This window comes from Lithobates pipiens, unplaced genomic scaffold (assembly GCF_037356315.1).
Source record: "Lithobates pipiens isolate NorthernLeopardFrog02 unplaced genomic scaffold, aLitPip1_a1.2 Scaffold_13, whole genome shotgun sequence".
NCBI lineage: Eukaryota > Metazoa > Chordata > Amphibia > Anura > Ranidae > Lithobates > Lithobates pipiens.
Window position 1 is genome coordinate 72,727,086 of NW_027507718.1, and position 19,957 is coordinate 72,747,042.

Consider the following 19,957-nt stretch of genomic DNA (forward strand, 5'->3'; position numbering starts at 1 on the left):
AAGGATGGTGCCCAGGAGAAGAGAGACTGTATTAAGTGCTAGAGGCTAAAGCAAGATAGGAGGCACAAAGCAAAAGTAAGTGCAACTCCCTCAAATCTCAATTTTTTTTTCACTTTTTATGTTTCAGTCCAGTGTTAATCAACCTGCCCTGGATGTCTGTAAAAGGACATGGCTCCAATGTTGTTACGCCTGTCTGCCAATAAAGCACCATAGTAATCTATGTTCTAATACTGACCCTAGCCACTGCCCTACTGACACCGGCCACTGCCCTGCTGACACTAGCCACTGCCCTCAGCCACTGCTCTGCTAACACCGTCCAGTGCTCTACTGACACCGGCCACTGCTCTGCTGACACCGGCCACTGCTCTGCTGACACCGGCCACTGCTCTGCTGACACCGGCCACTGCTCTGCTGACACCGGCCACTGCCCTACTGACACTGGCCACTGCCCTACTGCTCTACTGATACATTTATGCATTAAAGCAGCAACGTGACTCTTGAAACATCTTCTTTATTCCAGCCTATGTCAGAAATATTTCTTTTAGTATTAGAAAAGCTGGTGGATATTAGAATTAGGAAAATACAGTCCTTGATATTCTTACTCTTTTCTTCTGGGTTCTTTTCTTCATTCTGCCGATTGAAGCTACCCCCATATTTGTATTTTGAACACTGTGGATAGATTGGTGTTTAAGACTTAATAAATATGAACCAGCTGGCTGACAATACACATCGTTACTACTGCTGAATACCTTTTTTTTTTTTTTTTTTTTTCTTAAATCATTGTACTCCCAATATGACACTCCAGCGATGATGATATTTCCCAGTTCTCAATGACATCTGTACATCTCAAAATATATCATGGATTTGCTTTTATAATGTGCTACTTGGATACTGCATTGTCTGTAGTTATTTCCATTGCCTCATACCTCTTTTCTTCAAGCTGTTTTAGCTGCATTGTATTGCTTCTTTTAACAACCTTTGTATATTGAAATGTATTGCTTATCTGTTTAACATTCTTTATTGCTTGGATACTTTCTTAAAACTTAATAAAAAAGTATGTTAATGCTTACTTGCTGTGGGTGCATTTTATTGATTGTCTAGATGGTGGACATAGGTGATTAAAACTAATAACTGCTAGACAATGCCTTAAAAAAAAAAAAATATGGAGGGTGTTTTATGTACAGAGATGGGCTTGGGTTTTGCTCAGAGATGAACTGTAAGATGATTTTTGCCAAGTTTCATTTTAAAGGACACGGGGTAGAAGAATTGACTACAACAAGCTAGGCTCAAAAAACATGACTTGGAAATAATTTGTCAGGGGTTCAGTTTAGGCATATCAGAGGTAATTACAGACATTTATTTTTCACATTTGCTCATTTGCTTTGCAGTGACTTTTTGGTTTTAATATATGTTGTGTTGTACACATTAATCTTGAATAATGCTGCTTGCTACATGCTTTTTTTTTTCAGTTTCTTTTCCTAATGGAGCAGTATTCCCTGTTTATATTTGTATAGTTTTACAGTATGATGGTAACAGTCTGTCACAACTAGAAGGTCTTTGTTTGCGATGGTAATTCCACTAGGACCTTCTAGGTCATGTGTCACAACTGTAGACATCAGAGTTGAGTTTGGATTAAACATGGTGACGTTGTTCTTCCATCTATCTGCTATGAAAAAGTTGCCATTTCCATCCACGCAGACTCCAGATGGGTTTACAAAACTGAACTTGTGTCCATATTGTGGTCCTATTGTTTTTTTAATAGATCGATCATTATCTATAACTTTAAGGCAGCCACCTGAGTGTTGTCCAAAGAGTTGTCCTTCAGTTACTAGTAGGTCGTCATCCTGAAAGACACAACATTCATGAATATGTTTATTGTACTGTCACTGTATACTTGCAGCAGTAACCATCCATAAGTTTAGACTTATAAAATAGGCATTTATCAGGACTAGTACTATGTCTAAAGAGAGATCAAAAGCACTTATTTTTTAATAGGTTTTACAAATGTAATAATAAAAAATGTGTCACCAGTACAAAAATCCAAATGAAAAAATAAAGATGTATCAAATATACTGTGTGATTTTGCAGCAGCTATGGTTCCTTCACAGTGGGTTAAATAGAGAAATAGTTGTGCGATGCACACGTCACTTCCTGCCTTTGGTACCACCGAATCCGAGATTTGAGACGCACACCGGTTCCTCTGCACGGCATGCAAGCCAACAATACAGATTGCTGGATAGACTCAGTGCCGTTTGGAGGCATTTTTATATGTGAGTTAGCATTTGTTAAGTGGGTGTTTTTTTAATGCATTAATGAATAAACATGTTGCACAATGATAGCATTTCTTTAATTTCCTAACTGAGTGTGAGGGGATATCCCATTTTAAGTGGAGACAGGCTCACTGGTGTACTGGATGATTCCGCTCATATTATATGTCACTTTGGTGAGTGAGAAATTTGGATGTTGGAGGATTTTGCACAGGATAGGTGTTGAGTAGCGTGCACACAATAAAGAATTGGACCTTTAAAATTTGAGGAGAGTGAAATAATACTATTATTCATGTTTGATGGACATTTTCTTGAAAAATTTGATATACACCTTTTGATGGACATTTGTTTGATAATTTGAATTTTTTTACATCTGAACACTAGCACTATAGTGGTGTTTTCACGTATATGAGATTTATAGGTTTCACTTGTATTTTTATTTCTTGTAATTAACCATTTCACAGGATTTGATATTAGAGTTAACGTGCTATTTATTTAACCAATATATGAGGTTTTACAAATAGAAATTTGAAATAGCCAAAAGGAAAAAAAATATATACAGTTGTGCTCATAAGTTACCTCTGGTCATACCCGGCAGAATTTTCGATTTCTTGGCCATTTTTCAGAGAATATGAATAACACAAAAAAAGGAAAATTTATATCAAATACTTACCGTAATTTTCCTTTCCTGATGGGCTCCATGGCAGCATACGTGTGGGTTAGCCCCGCCTCCATAATTACCCAATAGGACCTCTACTCCCATAAATCTTTGCTCCAGGCTGCTATCCGTGTTCCGTAACTAGCCTACTCCAACATTTGGGAGGGAACTCCTGCTGCCATGGAGCCCATCAGGAAAGGAAAATTACGGTAAGTATTTGATATAAATTTTCCTTTTTCCTGACAGGCTCCATGGCAGCATACGTGTGGGAAATAACTCGCCAAACACACCCGGGTGGGCTAAAAATGTTGAGCAAAGAAACTAGAATTTTATTTTTCATTGTCCACTGACAATACTTGTAAACCAAAATTAACAGAAGAAAGCGCAGCTGGCTCTACACAATAATGGGAAACAAAGGTATTAATTGAAGACCAGGAAGCTGCTCTACAGATAACTTCTGGTGCGACATGTCGAACTGCTGCCCAAGGGATCGAGATGCCCCGAGTTGAATGAGCTGTCACTGCCTCAGGAGGAACCATGCCCTTTGCCTTGTATGCCCTTTGAATCGTTTGGACCACCCAAGATGAGATCGATCTTACTGATGCTCGCATCCCTTTATTTTTGCCATGAAGAAGGACAAAAAGAAAGTCTGTTCGTCTGAACGAGGCTGTAGCGTCCAGATATTGTTTCAAGGTGCGACCAACATCCAGGGGATGAATCTCTTGGTTGTCTGACATTCTAAACGTAGGTAGCACGATCTCCTGATTTTCGAGAAATACTGATGTGACTTTTGGATTTGATCCAAGCATAGGGATCAGGACCACTCTGTCCGGAAAGAAAGATAGAAATGGTTCAACTGACCCAAGATTCCTAATTTCCGACACTCTTTTGGCTGAAGTTATTGCTACCAGAAAAACCGTCTTGATAGTGAGATCTCCTAAAGACAGGGGAGCATCCAAACCTTTCCCAAGATCAGAAAGAAAGTCCAATACTAACAGAAGGTCCCATTTGGGAAACCTGGGCCTCTTTTGAGGCCTAAGCCTGATGGCTCCTTTAAAGAATTGTTGTATTAATGTATGATTCGCCCACGAGACTCCTGTAAAGGCTGAAATGGCTGAAACTTGTACTCTAAGAGAACTATTGCCAGAGACAAGTCTAACCCTGACTGAAGGAAAGACAAGATATCTTGAACTGCCGGAGAATTATATGAATTTGATCTAGAAGACATGTGGCCCATAAACCTGGCCCATATACGTTCGTACACTTTATTGGTACTCTTCCGTCTAGCACTAAGAAGGGTTGGAATCGCTTCTTCTGGGAAACCTAGAGCTTCTAGCCTTCCCCTCTCAAGAACCATGCCCTGAGGTGTAGACAGGATGGGTATGGGTGTAACAGTGTGCCTTGAGACAGTAGATCTGGCCTGAGAGGCAGGGGAACTGGGTCCTGATAGCTGAGGAGCAACAGCAGAGGAAACCAAGGCCTGTTGGGCCAGAATGGTATTATCGCAATGATTTCCACCTTCTCCCCTCTGAGCCTCCGAAGGAACTGTAGGATTACAGGAACTGGAGGGAAGGCGTAGGCTCTCTGGAACTTCCAACAATCCGTGAGAGCATCTATCCCGAACGCCTGAGGATCCCTGAACCTCGAGTAGTATCTGTGCATCTTGCGATTGTACGGCGAAGCGAACAGATCGACCTCTGGAGATACTCCCAGAGTCAGAAGCCACTCGAAGACATCCCTGTGAAGGGACCACTCGTTGTTGTCTATTTTGACCCTTGACAGAAAATCTGCTTGAACATTCTGGACCCCCGGGATGTATACAGCAGAAATGTTGACCACATTCTTCTGAGCCCAGTTCATTATCAGTTCTACTTCTCGTAGTAGAGACCAACTGCGAGTCCCTCCTTGTTTCTTTATATAGGCCACCGCAGTTGTGTTGTCCAGTCTCAGCATTACTGAAGACCCTGCCACCAGATGGCGAAATGCTATTAGTGCTTGAAAGGCTGCTCTCAACTCCAGGATGTTGGAGACTACACACAGCGCCGGGAACGACCACCTTCCTTGAGCTACTTCCGTAAGGCAATGAGCGCCCCAACCTTTGTTGCTGGCATCTGAGGTTATTATCACCCAGGAAATGGGGATTATCGAATGATGGTTGCGTAGATTCTTCCCTTGAAGCCACTAGAGGAGAGACATCCTCATCGCTGGTGTAAGGAGTATGCGCTGTGATTGATTGGACGAGTCCCACTGTTGCAGAAACCCTTTCTGGAAGGGACGAGTGTGCCACTGGGCCCACTTCACCATAGGGATGGTGGCCGTCATTGGGCCGATCACTTTCAAGCATTGAAGAGCCGAAAGATGAGATGATTCCCAAGCCTTGTGAATCCTGTCCCGGATAACATAGATTTTTTCCTCTGGCAGAGAGATAGTGCCTTTTAATGTGTCAAACTGAGCCCCTAGAAACACGATCACTTGAGTTGGAACCAGATGGCTCTTCTCTAGGTTCAGGAGCCAACCAAACGTCTGTAGAGTGGAGATGACTAAACTCTTGTGAACCAGAATTTGATCTCTGTCCTGAGATAATAAGAGCAAATCGTCCAGATAATGATGGAGACGAACTCCTTTGACTCGTAAAAGAGCTACTATCGCTAGGAGTACCTTGGAGAAGACCCGAGGAGATGTTGTCAACCCGAATGGGAGACAGGTAAACTGGAGGTGTTGATTGCCAACTGCGAAATGGAGAAATTGCTGGAAATCCCTTGCTACTGGCACGTGAAAGTATGCGTCCTTCAAGTCGATTGAGATTAACCAATCCCCTAGCTGCACCGACTGTTGGATTGTAAGAAGAGACTCCATTTGAACTTTTCCTTGCGAATGAGGAAATTGAGGAAGGTCAAATCTATCACCGGCCTCCATGCGCCATTTCTTTTCTGAACCATAAACAGAGGGGAATACATGCCTTCGCCACGTTCGTCTTCTGGCACGGGCACGGCTGCGCCTTGATCCAGCAAACAACTTACGTAGGTCAATAGGACCTGTTTCTTTTTCCTCTGAGCCTGGAATTGTTGTAGGAATGAACCTTAATCTCGGAGTGTTGATGAAAGTCCACTTGTGACCCGAGGAAACCGTCATGACGGTCCAATAATCTTGAATTGAGGCCGCCCAAATTCAAAAGATTTGGTAGAATCTTGATTACCTGCGGAAGCCCCCTTTGAGGTTTTCTTAAGGGAGGATTGTCTGGACCTCCAAGATCTAGAGAACTCCCTGCCGGGTCTATAACTGCGCGCTTCTCTAGCACGATCCGAGGTCTGCCTTCTTGGAAAAATACGTTTTTGGTTTTGAAGGCGTCTGTCTTGAGGGAGGAACCCAGACCTCCCACCTGTGGCCCGGGATATGGCGCTATCTAGTTTATTACCAAACAAGGAGGTTCCCTCAAATGGTATACGACACCATGCCTGCTTAGATGTTGGATCCGCCAACCAGGGACGGAGCCACAAAGCACGGCGTGCCGAGACTGCTGCCAACATAGCCCGAGACAGAAGGCGGGTAATGTCAATAGATGCCTCCCCCAAAAAGGCTGATGCCATTCTGATCTCCTGAATGGGAGAGTCTTTAGCCGTATTCACTGAGATACCTCTCAAGAACTCTTCAACATTGTCGGCCCATGTTTCAATAGCCTTTGAGACTGCGGCTAAAGCCAAAGTTGGTTTACAAGCCATCCCTGAAGTTAGATAAATTCTTTTCAGATCTGAGTCAATTCTTCTCTCTAACGGATCTTTGAAAGATACTGTGTCTTCCAAAGGGAGAGTCACGTATTTGACTAAACGCATAAGTGCTGCGTCTACCAGAGGAGCTGATTCAAGGTGCTTCACATCATCCTCCTTAAAGGGGTACAATTTAGACACCTTTGATTGCATGGAGCTCTTCCTATCAATCTTGCTCCACTCTTCAGTAATGATTTCTCCCAATTCAGATAGGAAAGGAAAATGTTGCCGTTCCCTTTTGAGTTGTTTGAAAAACTTTCTTTGTTTGGGGAGAAGTAGTGGGTTCTTCCCATTTTAAAGCTTCTTTCACTGCCTTGACAAGAGCAGGTACTAAAGCATAATCAAATCCTACTCCTGGATCCTCTGGATCCGATTCGCTGTCAGACAAGAGCACAGAGTGGTGGCTTGGTTGAGAAGATTCCCCAGTCTCTTGTAAGAGCCCTTCACCTCCTGAAGGACATAATGGGTCTGAGGGGGATTCCATAGCGTGATGAGCTTCCCTCTGCTGCAGGGATTCCTTTACCACTCTTCTCACCATAGATTCCAAGCGTTTATCCGCACCATCTCTTTCATCTGCGACTTTAGAGAAGCAATGATCACAAAGCGATTTGTCTGATGGGATGGGCATCTTACAGCCCCAACATGAATTATCTGGTCCTCTGCTTGAATGCGAGTGACCACTGCGTTGTTCAGATCTGGAAGACCTACGGTAACCAGACTTTGACGATGATTTACGGTGGTGCGATTTTAACGATCCACTGCGACTATGCGCACTGTAATGCGGTTCAGACCTAGAAGGGCTATAAGGAAATACACAAGAAAAGAGAGAGATACAGACCAGGCTGGTATCAAATGCTAAGGAATACTCCACAAATACACAGCAATCCAGCCATGCACATACCTGTTACAAGCGGGCAGGTCACTAGTAGGCAGTGAGGCATCCATGACTAAGAACGCTGACTGTAACAACAATAGACCCTCATAAGCAGCCATACAAAACACAGGAGCAACAATACATCAGAGCAGATCATAAACCTACCTTACACCAACCAGAGAATAGCCCCGGGAAGTCGCTGAATCTCCTGCAATCATTCCCAAATTCTGACATCTCTCACTGTGTTTTAAATATGGCGCCCATGACGTCATCAGCGGCGTCAGACGCGAGATGCCCGCGCGCATGCGCGGGAACCAAGCCTCGCTTTGGATTTGGGTCCGCGCATGCGCAGAACGCAGCGCTGGACCCGGAAACAGGGGGAGAAAGGCTGCTGGAACGCGGAAGCGTCAGCGCCTATACACAAGAACCAGCTGGCATATGAAAAGACACAGGTAGAAAAGAAAACACATAAACACTGCTGCCATGAAAAACTGAATTTTTACAGCTCACCACTCCACCAACGATCGTCTGGCCGAACAGGTTCAAGCACACACCACCGATCCACCGGGCAGATAATGGCCACCTTACATAGCAGGTAAAAAGCCGTGCGCACTTATCTTCGGATAAACAAAGTCTTCAGCGCTACTCTGCCATACACTCCATACCCATGCTTAACAGACAGGGCCTATCGGAGGAACAAAAGCTTGATAGTCGGCCAACTTGATCGTAGTGAAGATCTCTTCAGATAGGAAACACCTGTCCTATGGAGGAGGACAAAAAAGGAACACGGATAGCAGCCTGGAGCAAAGATTTATGGGAGTAGAGGTCCTATTGGGTAATTATGGAGGCGGGGCTAACCCACACGTATGCTGCCATGGAGCCTGTCAGGAAACTTTTCTTTCACTCATAGTTAATGTTTGGCTGAAGCCATTTATAATCAATCAACTGTGTTTACTCTTTTTAACCACTTCCCACCCGCCCTATAGCCAAATGACGGCTATAGAGTGGACGCTCTCGTCCGGGAGGCCGTCCCTGGACGTCCTCGTGTTTATTTCCACAATGCGCGCCGCCGCGGGCGCACATCGGGGAAGTTTTGTGTTTGCCGTGTCCCCCGGAGACAGGCAAACACAGATCGCTGTAAACGGCCAATCACAGCGGACGTTTACAGCGCGATCGGCCTATCCAATGAGAGATGATCTCATATGTAAACATATGAGATCATCTCTCAGCGCCGCTCTCCCTCCTCTCACAGACAACGTGTGAGAGGGGAGAGATGAAGGGCTGCAGCGGCCGTAAGTGAAAAAAAAAAGTGCCATCCTCGCCCAGTGCCATCCTCGCCCAGTGCCATCCTCGCCCAGTGCCATCCTCCCCCCAGTGCCACCTGTTAGTGCTATCTGTCCCCAGTGCCACCTGTTGTCAGTGCCATTTGTCCACAGTGCCATCTGTCATCAGTGCCACATAGTGCCATCTGTCATTAGTGCCACATATTAGTGCCATCTGTAATCAGTGCCACCTGTCAGTGTCACGTGTCATCAGTGCCACCTGTCAGTGTCACTTGTCATCAATGCCACTTATCAGTGCCATCTGCCATCAGTGTCGTGCATCATCGGTGCCACGTATTAGTGCCATCTGTCATCGGTGCCACGTATTTGTGGTATACATATGCCACATGGGAGAAATAACCTATTACAATGACAATTTTGTGGAAAAAAATAAAAAATCTTAATTATGCAAAGAATTGTGGGGAAAAAATGACAACATCAAAAAGCTCACCATGCCTCTTACTAAATACCTTGGAATGTCTACTTTCCAAAAATGGGTAATTTGGGGGGTATTTGTACTTTCCTGACTTGTTCGGGTCACAAGAAATGAGATAGGCCACCAGTACATCAGATGTGATCAATTTTGTATGATTCGCACCACAGCTTGTAGACTCTCTAACTTTCACAAAGACCAAATAATATCCACTAATTTGGATTATTTTTACCAAAGACATGTAGCAGTATAAATTGTGGCCAAAATTTATGAAGAAAAATTAATAATTTGCCTAATTTTGTCACAGAAATCTCTAATTGTGGGGAAAAAAAAGGACAACAAATTCATTTGGGTACAGTGTTGCATGACTGAGTAATTGTCATTCAAATTGTGAGAGCACCGAAAGCTGAAAATTGGTCTGGGCAGGAAGGGTGTTTAACCACTTAAGGACCGCCGTATTGCCATTGTACGTCATTACAATGGCACAGGCAGGCACAAGCACGTACATGTACGTGCCTGCCTTCCAGCGGGTGGGGGGTCCGATCGGACCCTCTCCCGCTGGATACGGCGGTCTGGTTCGCTCCAGGAGCGATCCGTGATGAGGGGATGGCCGTTGGTTTCTGGCCACCCCCTCTGGATCGCTCCTGGCCAATGAGAAGCTTCCTCCCACTGTGTATTTACACAGGAAGGAGGAAGTGATGTCATTCTCCTCGGGGCGGTCTTTTTGACCGGACTACGAGGAGAAGACTAAAAGTAAGTGTGCACCAACACTACACTGACATGTAGGTACACACAGGCACACAAACTGCCCCCCCCCCCAGTCACAGTGTCACTGATTGCATTGATCATTTCTTTACTGATCACTGCATTCAGTGTCAGTTGTAACAGTAAAAACTGTCAGGGCAGTTAGTGTTAGGTCCAGCTTAGCCCCCTATCACCCCCCAATAAAGATTTAACCCCCTGATTGCCCCTAGAGTTAACCCTTTCACCCCCTTTTGCCAGTGTCACTAAGCAATCATTTTTCTGATCGCTGCATTAGTGTCGCTACTGTCGCTAGGTAGCTAGTTATTTTTTTAGGTTCACCGCCAGGTTTTTATATCGCTAGGTACCCCGATATACTACCCAATAATGGTTTTAACCCCCTGATTGCCCCTAGTTAACCCTTTCACCCCCTTTTGCCAGTGTCACTAAGCGATCATTTTTCTGATCGCTGCATTAGTGTCGCTAGGTAGCTAGTTATTTTTTTAGGTTCACCGCCAGGTTTTTATAGCGCTAGGTACCCCGATATACTACCCAATAATGGTTTTAACCCCCTGATTGCCCCTAGTTAACCCTTTCACCAGCGATCACAGTATAAGTGTCACTGGTGACGCTGGTTAGCCAGTTAGTTATTTAGGTTCCCCGTCAGGTTTTTATATAGCGCCAGGGACCCCCATATACTACCTAATAAAAATTTGAACCCCCTGATTGCCCCTAGTTAACCCTTTCACCACTGATCACCGTATAAGTGTTACGGGTGACTCTGGTTAGTTTGCTTTTTATAGCATCAGGGCACCCACCATTTATTACCCAATAAAGGTTTAACCCCCTGATCACCCGGCGGGTGATATCAATTAGGTTTTAGGGTCAGGGTCTGCGTCGCCCCACTAGGTTAGTGCCAGTACCGCTAACACCCACACGCAAAGCATACACCTCCCATAGTGGTATAGAATCTGAACAGATCAATATCTGATCTGATCAGATCTATACTAGCGTCCCCAGCAGTTTAGGGTTCCAAAAAAACGCATTGTTAGCGGGATCAGCCCAGATACCTGCTAGCACCTGCATTTTTGCCCCTCTGCCCAGCCCACCCAAGTGCAGTATCGATCGATCACTGTCACTTACAAAACACTAAACACATAACTGCAGCGTTCGCAGAGTCAGGCCTGATCCCTGCGATCGCTAACAGTTTTTTTGGTAGCATTTTATATTTAAATCCAGAAGGCAGTGCTTGGTTTTCGGGGTCCCGTACGTGGCTAGGCTCCCAAAAAGTCCCCCACATGTGGTATCCCCGTACTCGGGAGAAGCAGCAGAATTTATTTTGGGGTGTAATTTGACTTATGCCCATAGCATGTGTGAGCAATATATCATTTAGTGACAACTTTGTGCAAAAAAAATAAAGTTTGTAATATTCCCGCAACTTGTGGCAAAATATAAAATATTCCATGGACTTTACACGCCTCTCAGTAAATAGCTCGGGGTGTCTACTTTCCAAAATGGGGTCATTTTGGGGGGTTTGTGCTATTTTGGCATTTTATGGCCTTCGAAACTGTGATAGGTAGTGAGGAGTGAAATCAAAAATTTGCACCCTTAGAAATCCTGAAGGCAGTGATTGGATTTCGGGGTGCCGTGCGCGACTAGACTCCCAAAAAGTCCCACACATGTGGTATCCCCATACTCGGGAGAAGTAGCGGAATATATTTTGGGATGCAATTCCCCATATAACCATGGCATGTGTGAGCAATATATCATTTAGTGACAACTTTTTGTAAAAAAATTTTTTTTTTTGTCATTATTCAATCCCTTGGGACAAAAAAAAATATTCAATGGTCTCAACATGGCCCTCAGCAAATAGCTTGGGGTGTCTACTTTCCAAAATGGGGTCATTTGGGGGGGTTTTGTGCCATCTTGACATTTTATGGCCTTCAAAACTGTGATGGGTAGTGAGGAGTAAAATAAAAAATTTATGCCCTTAGAAATCCTGAAGGCGGTGCTTGGAATTTGGGGTCCCGTACGCGGCTAGGCTCCCAAAAAGTCCCACACATGTGCTATCCCTGTACTCAGGAGAAGCAGCAGAATGTATTTTGGGGTGTAATTTCACATATGCCCATAGCATGTGTGAGCTATATATCATTTAGTGACAACTTTGTGCAAAAAAAAAAAGTTTGTAATATTCCCGCAACTTGTGGCAAAATATAAAATATTCCATGGACTCAACATGCCTCTCAGTAAATAGCTTGGGGTGTCTACTTTCCAAAATGGGGTTATTCGGGGGGTTTCGTGCTATTTTGGCATTTTATGGCCTTCGAAACTGTGATAGGTAGTGAGGAGTGAAATCAAAAATTTGCACCCTTAGAAATCCTGAAGGCAGCGATTGGTTTTCGGGGTGCCGTGCGCGACTAGACTCCCAAAAAGTCCCACACATGTGGTATCCCCATACTCGGGAGAAGTAGCGGAATATATTTTGGGGTGCAATTTCACATATAACCATGGCATTAGTGATGGACGAACTTCCGACGGGACGTTTCGCGAACGCGAAACGCGAACGGACACAAACGTTCGCGAAAACGACCGTTCGCCGCGGGCTCCATTGACTTCAATGGGAGGCGAATTTCGCAAACCTTTAGGTCGAATTTGCGGCCACGGGGTAATTATTAGGGGGTAGCACGTAGTCCCACCACCTGGACAATAGCATAATACATGTATGAGGTGAATTTGGGATCGATAACTACAAGCATTTTTTTTTTATTTGGGAAATTGTTCTGACAATTCAGGACTATGGAGCTAATGAAGGCAATGGAGGAGAGGGAAGGTCAGGGACCAGGGTAGGCAAACAAGAGGGTGCAGGAGATACAGAGCACTGACAGCAGCACCGTAATACAGAGCACTGACATCAGCACCGTGACATACAGCGCTGACAGCAGCTCCGTGACATACAGCGCTGACAGCAGCTCCGTGACATACAGCGCTGACAGCAGCTCCGTGACATACAGCGCTGACAGCAGCTCCGTGACATACAGCGCTGACAGCAGCTCCGTGACATACAGCGCTGACAGCAGCACCGTGACATACAGCGCTGACAGCAGCTCCGTGACATACAGCGCTGACAGCAGCTCCGTGACATACAGCGCTGACAGCAGCTCCGTGACATACAGCACTGACAGCAGCTCCGTGACATACAGCGCTGACAGCAGCTCCGTGACATACAGCGCTGACAGCAGCACCGTGACATACAGCGCTGACAGCAGCTCCGTGACATACAGCGCTGACAGCAGCTCCGTGACATACAGCGCTGACAGCAGCTCCGTGACATACAGCGCTGACAGCAGCTCCGTGACATACAGCGCTGACAGCAGCTCCGTGACATACAGCGCTGACAGCAGCTCCGTGACATACAGCGCTGACAGCAGCTCCGTGACATACAGCGCTGACAGCAGCTCCGTGACATACAGCGCTGACAGCAGCTCCGTGACATACAGCGCTGACAGCAGCTCCGTGACATACAGCGCTGACAGCAGCACCGTAAGCAGCCCCAGGAGGAAGTCAGCACAGCACAGGGATGGTGTGATCCCCTCATAATAAGAACCCCCAGGAGGAAGTCAGCACAGCACAGGGATGGTGGGAGCCCCTCATAATAAGAACACCCAGGAGGAAGTCAGCACAGCACAGGGATGGTGGGAACCCCTCATAATAAGCAGCCCCAGTAGAAATATGACACCGCTCAACCTCTTCAAAGAGGAGGGTAGGGGCATATAGTACGGTGTGCTTTTTTGGGTCAGGGAAGTGAGCCAAATGAATTAAGAAGGTCTGTGTGCTTGATTCCAAAAATTGTTTATAGACATATACATGGTCTACTGATCACATGTGTTGAATTCCTCCGAGATCCATGCCTCATTCATTTTTAGAAATGTGAGGTAGTTAACACTGTGGTGAGCTAGGCGAGTACGCTTATCGGTCACAATCCCCCCTGCTGCGCTGAACGTCCTTTCGGACAGGACACTGGATGAGGGGCAAGCCAACAGTTCGATTGCAAATTGGGCAAGCTCTGGCCAGAGGTCAAGCCTGCCCACCCAGTAGTCTAGGGGTTCATCACTCCTCAGAGCGTCCACATCGGCCGTTAACCCAATGTAGTCGGACACCTGACGGTCTAGGCGTTCCCTGATGCTGGATCCGGATGACACCTGTCGATGGGTCGGCTGAAAGAATGACCTCATATCCGAAGTCACCAACACATCTTCAAACCGGCCTCTTCTTGCAGGCGCTGTTGGATTGGTACCCGCAAATCCTTCTCTGGGAGTGGGAATTGCTCCTCTGCCAGCGCACGCAAAAGCAGAATGCAGCATTTCTCGAAGCAAGGCCTGGAAGTGCTGCATTCTGACAGCCCTCTGCGACGGCGGTAACATTTCCGCCATTTTGTGTTTGTACCGGGGTCTAAGTACGTTGCCACCCAGTACTGGTCCTTGACCCTCATGCTTTTTATACGGGGGTCCCTATTAAAACACTGGAGCATGAAGGCCCCCATTTGCACTAAAGTGGAAGCGGTGTGGTGGCCTGGCTCCTGCTCATCATCCAGGATAATGTCGTCCTCTTCATTCTCCTCTCCCCATCCTCGCACAACAGGGATCCCAGAAAGGTTTAAAGCATGCTCTTCTTGCTCCTGCTCATCCGCCCCGGCACCATCCTCCTCTGACTCCTCATCAGACTCCTGTTGTTGACTTGTCTCAGATAGAGTAGCCCCCCCTGGGAATTCATCCAGCATTGCGACTTCCTCATCTTCCCGCTCCTGCTCCTCCACAGCCTGATCAATGACACGACGCAATGCACGCTCCAGAAAGAAGGCATAAGGTACCATGTCACTGATGGCGCCATGGCTGCGACTGACCAGTTTGGTGATCTCCTCAAATGGCCGCAGAAGTCTGCATGTGTCGCGCATGAGCAGCCACTGGCGCGGTGAAAAAAAACCCAGCTCCCCAGAACCGTTTCTTTCGCAGAGTTCATACAGGTAGACGTTAACTGCACGTTTCTGCTGGAGCAGCCTATCAAGCATATAGAAGGTTGAGTTCCATCGCGTCGGGCAATCGCAAATAAGACGTCTGACCGGCAGATGGTGTCGCCGCTGAATGTCAGCAAGGCGAGCCATGGCCGTGTAAGATCTTCTGAAATGGGCCGAGATTTTCCTTGCCTGCCGCAAGATGTCCTGGACCCCAGGGTATTTGACAAGGAATCGCTGCACGACCAAGTTTAAGACGTGTGCCATGCACGGCACGTGCGTGATTTTGCCCTGTTTCAATGCGCTAAGCAGATTGGCACCGTTGTCACACACCACTTTACCAACTGTCAAATTGAGCGGTGTTAGCCACTCATCTGCCTGTGAACGCAAAGCTGAAAGGAGTGCCGGGCCAGTGTGGCTCTTTGCTTCCAGGCACAACAGACGCAGCACGGCATGGCAACGTCTCACCTGGCATGTGGAATAGGTTCTGGGGAGCTTGGGCGGTGCAGTGGAAGAGACGCTAGCAGCGGAAAAGGAGGAGGCAGCTGAGGAGGAGAGGGAGGAGGATGGAGTAGGAGGAGGAGAAGAAGAGTCAGGCCTGCATGCAATCCGTGGCGGTAAAACCAAATCTACACGGGTGCCACGGGTTACATGCTTGACGGCCGTCAGAAGGTTCACCCAGTGGGCAGTAAAACTGATATACCTTCCCTGCCCGTGTTTGCTAGACCACGTGTCTGTGGTCAGATGTATCTTGGCACCGACACTGTGTGCCAGAGATACATTCACTTGCCGCTGAACATGGCCATATAGCTCTGGGATGCCCTTCTCTGAGAAATACTTCCTTCCTGGGACCTTCCATTGTGGTGTTCCAATGGCCACAAATTTGCGAAAGGCCTCCGAGTCCACCAGTTTATATGGCAGTAGTTGGCGGGCTATGAGTTCTGACAAGCCAGCCGCCAACCGTTGGGCAAGAGGGTTATCCGGCGTCATCATTTTTTTACGCTCAAACATTAGGCCCACGGAAGCCTGCCTTTTTGCAGAAAAATGTGAGCTTGGCGTGATGGAAGGTGGAGTGGAGGACAATTGTGAGGAGAGAGGAGAAGGAGAAGTAGAAGACGAGGCTGGACGGTGAGAGCCTGCAGTGTGGCTTTGTGTGTTCCGTTGCTCCCACTGGGCTCGGTGATGGCTGCTCATGTGCCTTCTTAAGGCGGTCGTCCCTAGGTGAGTATTGGGCTTACCGCGACTAACGCGTTGACTGCAAAGATTGCAGATGGCAACGCTATTGTCAGCAGCGGACACGTTAAAAAAAGCCCACACTGCGGAGCCATGTGCCGGTGTCCTGGGAGCGCCAGATGTGACCGTACATGGTCGATGACTCGCTCCTGATACATTTGCAGTCTGCTTTGTCCCTGCTGTGCAATGTAAGTCATTGCTGCTTCTCCTCCCTATCTGCTGGTCCATATCTCCCTCTGAACTCCCCTCCTCTTCCTCTCTTGTGGGCACCCACGTGACATCACTAGACACGTCATCATCAACGTCACCTTCCCCACCGCTATAAGTAGAGATCTCGGAGTAGGCAGCAACACCGGGGACCAACCTCCTCCTTGGGCTGATCTGGGTACTGGCGTCAGACTGCTGAGTAGCGCTTGTTGCTACCTCCTCTTCCTGATCCAATACCAAGAGTGGCTGCGCATCAGAAATGTCCTCTTGATATGGATCGGAAAATAATTCCAGTGACTCAAGCGGAAGGTATGTGGTGGTGGTGGTGGTGGTCGTGTTGTTGGTGGTAGTGTCTTTGGGGGTGCACATAGCAGAGAGTGAAGAAGAGGGTGCAGATCGAGAGGATGAGGAGGGTGCAGAAGAGTAAGGCTGAGCGAGCCACTCAACCAAGTCTGGTGCATCCTTTAAAGTAATTGAACGCACCTTCTGCAACTTCCCACTTTGGCTCAAGCCTGTTGCTCCTGCCCTACCCCTACCACCCCTGCGGAAGGGCCTGCCTCTTCCTCTGCCTGTCATTTTTTAAATGACCCTGTGACAAAACTCTTAGTCCCTATACCGATGAAGGACTGCTGCAGTATAGGGCAGCGGTCAGCAGTGGTGCACGTCAACCCTATCTATTGTGGACCGATAGCGGTCCTTACAGAACAGCAGACTGTACCGCACTCAAGCCTATGTACCGTAGCACCCTATACCAAGTTACCAGTCCTTATAAGAACTTTTGTGGAACAAGCAGGTTGTGTGTTAGTGATTAGCAGACTGTACGTCAGTCCCTATACCGCTGAAGGACTGCTGCAGTATAGGTGAGCGGTCAGCAGTGGTGCACGTCAACCCTATCTATTGTGGACCTATAGCGGTCCTTACAGAACAGCAGACTGTACCGCACTCAAGCCTATGTACCGTAGCACCCTATACCAAGTTACCAGTCCTTATAAGAACTTTTGTGGACCAAGCAGGTTGTGTATTAGTGTTTAGCAGACTGTACGTCAGTCCCTATACCGCTGAAGGACTGCTGCAGTATAGGGCAGCGGTCAGCAGTGGTGCACGTCAACCCTATCTATTGTGGACCGATAGCGGTCCTTACAGAACAGCAGACTGTACCGCACTCAAGCCTATGTACCGTAGCACCCTATACCAAGTTACCAGTCCTTATAAGAACTTTTGTGGAACAAGCAGGTTGTGTGTTAGTGATTAGCAGACTGTACGTCAGTCCCTATACCGCTGAAGGACTGCTGCAGTATAGGGCAGCGGTCAGCAGTGGTGCACGTCAACCCTATCTATTGTGGACCGATAGCGGTCCTTACAGAACAGCAGACTGTACCGCACTCAAGCCTATGTACCGTAGCACCCTATACCAAGTTACCAGTCCTTATAAGAACTTTTGTGGAACAAGCAGGTTGTGTGTTAGTGATTAGCAGACTGTACGTCAGTCCCTATACCGCTGAAGGACTGCTGCAGTATAGGTGAGCGGTCAGCAGTGGTGCACGTCAACCCTATCTATTGTGGACCGATAGCGGTCCTTACAGAACAGCAGACTGTACCGCACTCAAGCCTATGTACCGTAGCACCCTATACCAAGTTACCAGTCCTTATAAGAACTTTTGTGGACCAAGCAGGTTGTGTATTAGTGTTTAGCAGACTGTACGTCAGTCCCTATACCGCTGAAGGACTGCTGCAGTATAGGGCAGCGGTCAGCAGTGGTGCACGTCAACCCTATCTATTGTGGACCGATAGCGGTCCTTACAGAACAGCAGACTGTACCGCACTCAAGCCTATGTACCGTAGCACCCTATACCAAGTTACCAGTCCTTATAAGAACTTTTGTGGAACAAGCAGGTTGTGTGTTAGTGATTAGCAGACTGTACGTCAGTCCCTATACCGCTGAAGGACTGCTGCAGTATAGGTGAGCGGTCAGCAGTGGTGCACGTCAACCCTATCTATTGTGGACCGATAGCGGTCCTTACAGAACAGCAGACTGTACCGCACTCAAGCCTATGTACCGTAGCACCCTATACCAAGTTACCAGTCCTTATAAGAACTTTTGTGGACCAAGCAGGTTGTGTATTAGTGTTTAGCAGACTGTACGTCAGTCCCTATACCGCTGAAGGACTGCTGCAGTATAGGGCAGCGGTCAGCAGTGGTGCACGTCAACCCTATCTATTGTGGACCGATAGCGGTCCTTACAGAACAGCAGACTGTACCGCACTCAAGCCTATGTACCGTAGCACCCTATACCAAGTTACCAGTCCTTATAAGAACTTTTGTGGAACAAGCAGGTTGTGTGTTAGTGATTAGCAGACTGTACGTCAGTCCCTATACCGCTGAAGGACTGCTGCAGTATAGGTGAGCGGTCAGCAGTGGTGCACGTCAACCCTATCTATTGTGGACCGATAGCGGTCCTTACAGAACAGCAGACTGTACCGCACTCAAGCCTATGTACCGTAGCACCCTATACCAAGTTACCAGTCCTTATAAGAACTTTTGTGGACCAAGCAGGTTGTGTATTAGTGTTTAGCAGACTGTACGTCAGTCCCTATACCGCTGAAGGACTGCTGCAGTATAGGGCAGCGGTCAGCAGTGGTGCACGTCAACCCTATCTATTGTGGACCGATAGCGGTCCTTACAGAACAGCAGACTGTACCGCACTCAAGCCTATGTACCGTAGCACCCTATACCAAGTTACCAGTCCTTATAAGAACTTTTGTGGAACAAGCAGGTTGTGTGTTAGTGATTAGCAGACTGTACGTCAGTCCCTATACCGCTGAAGGACTGCTGCAGTATAGGTGAGCGGTCAGCAGTGGTGCACGTCAACCCTATCTATTGTGGACCGATAGCGGTCCTTACAGAACAGCAGACTGTACCGCACTCAAGCCTATGTACCGTAGCACCCTATACCAAGTTACCAGTCCTTATAAGAACTTTTGTGGAACAAGTGAGTTGTGAATGTTTAGCAGACTGCAGCAGAAGGGCAGCAGTCAAGTATAATATCCTTTCTATATTTGGAAGAAAGAATATTATACATGTACAAGCCTATTACTGTACCACTGATACCAGTCCTGAAAAGAACCTTTGTGGAACTAATAATAACAGCAAGTCTTTAAAATTACCCTCACTGCCTGACAACACTGCTTCCTTCCTGTCCCTATACAAATTGGCAAAAAAAGAGAACGATTAGTGGTTACTGGAACAGCTCTTTTGTGGACCTTGATAGTAACAGCTAATGATGATGATGATGATGATGATGATGAAAGACTAATCTGGCTGTCCCTGTAGCATACACCGTCCTTTCCCTTTCTCTAAACTAACAAAAGACACTCAGGCTGCTGCAAGAATCAGCAGCACAGCAAACCTATCAACACCTAACACCTATACCAGTCCTGAAAAGAACTTTTG

The 19,957-nt window shown here is 46.9% G+C and overlaps 1 protein-coding gene across 3 annotated transcripts in view; it reads right to left on the reverse strand.

Moving 5' to 3' along the window:
* Positions 1-1,326: 1,326 nt before the first annotated feature.
* The window catches only part of LOC143974111 (E3 ubiquitin-protein ligase TRIM32-like), a 76,658-nt gene continuing 58,027 nt past the window's right edge, over positions 1,327-19,957 (reverse strand). For all 3 annotated transcript variants that reach the window (XM_077475193.1, XM_077475194.1, XM_077475192.1), the window contains one exon: positions 1,327-1,844. In XM_077475193.1, the coding sequence (XP_077331319.1) occupies positions 1,479-1,844 (366 nt within the window). In that variant the 3' untranslated portion in view covers positions 1,327-1,478. The remainder of the gene's footprint in view (positions 1,845-19,957) is intronic.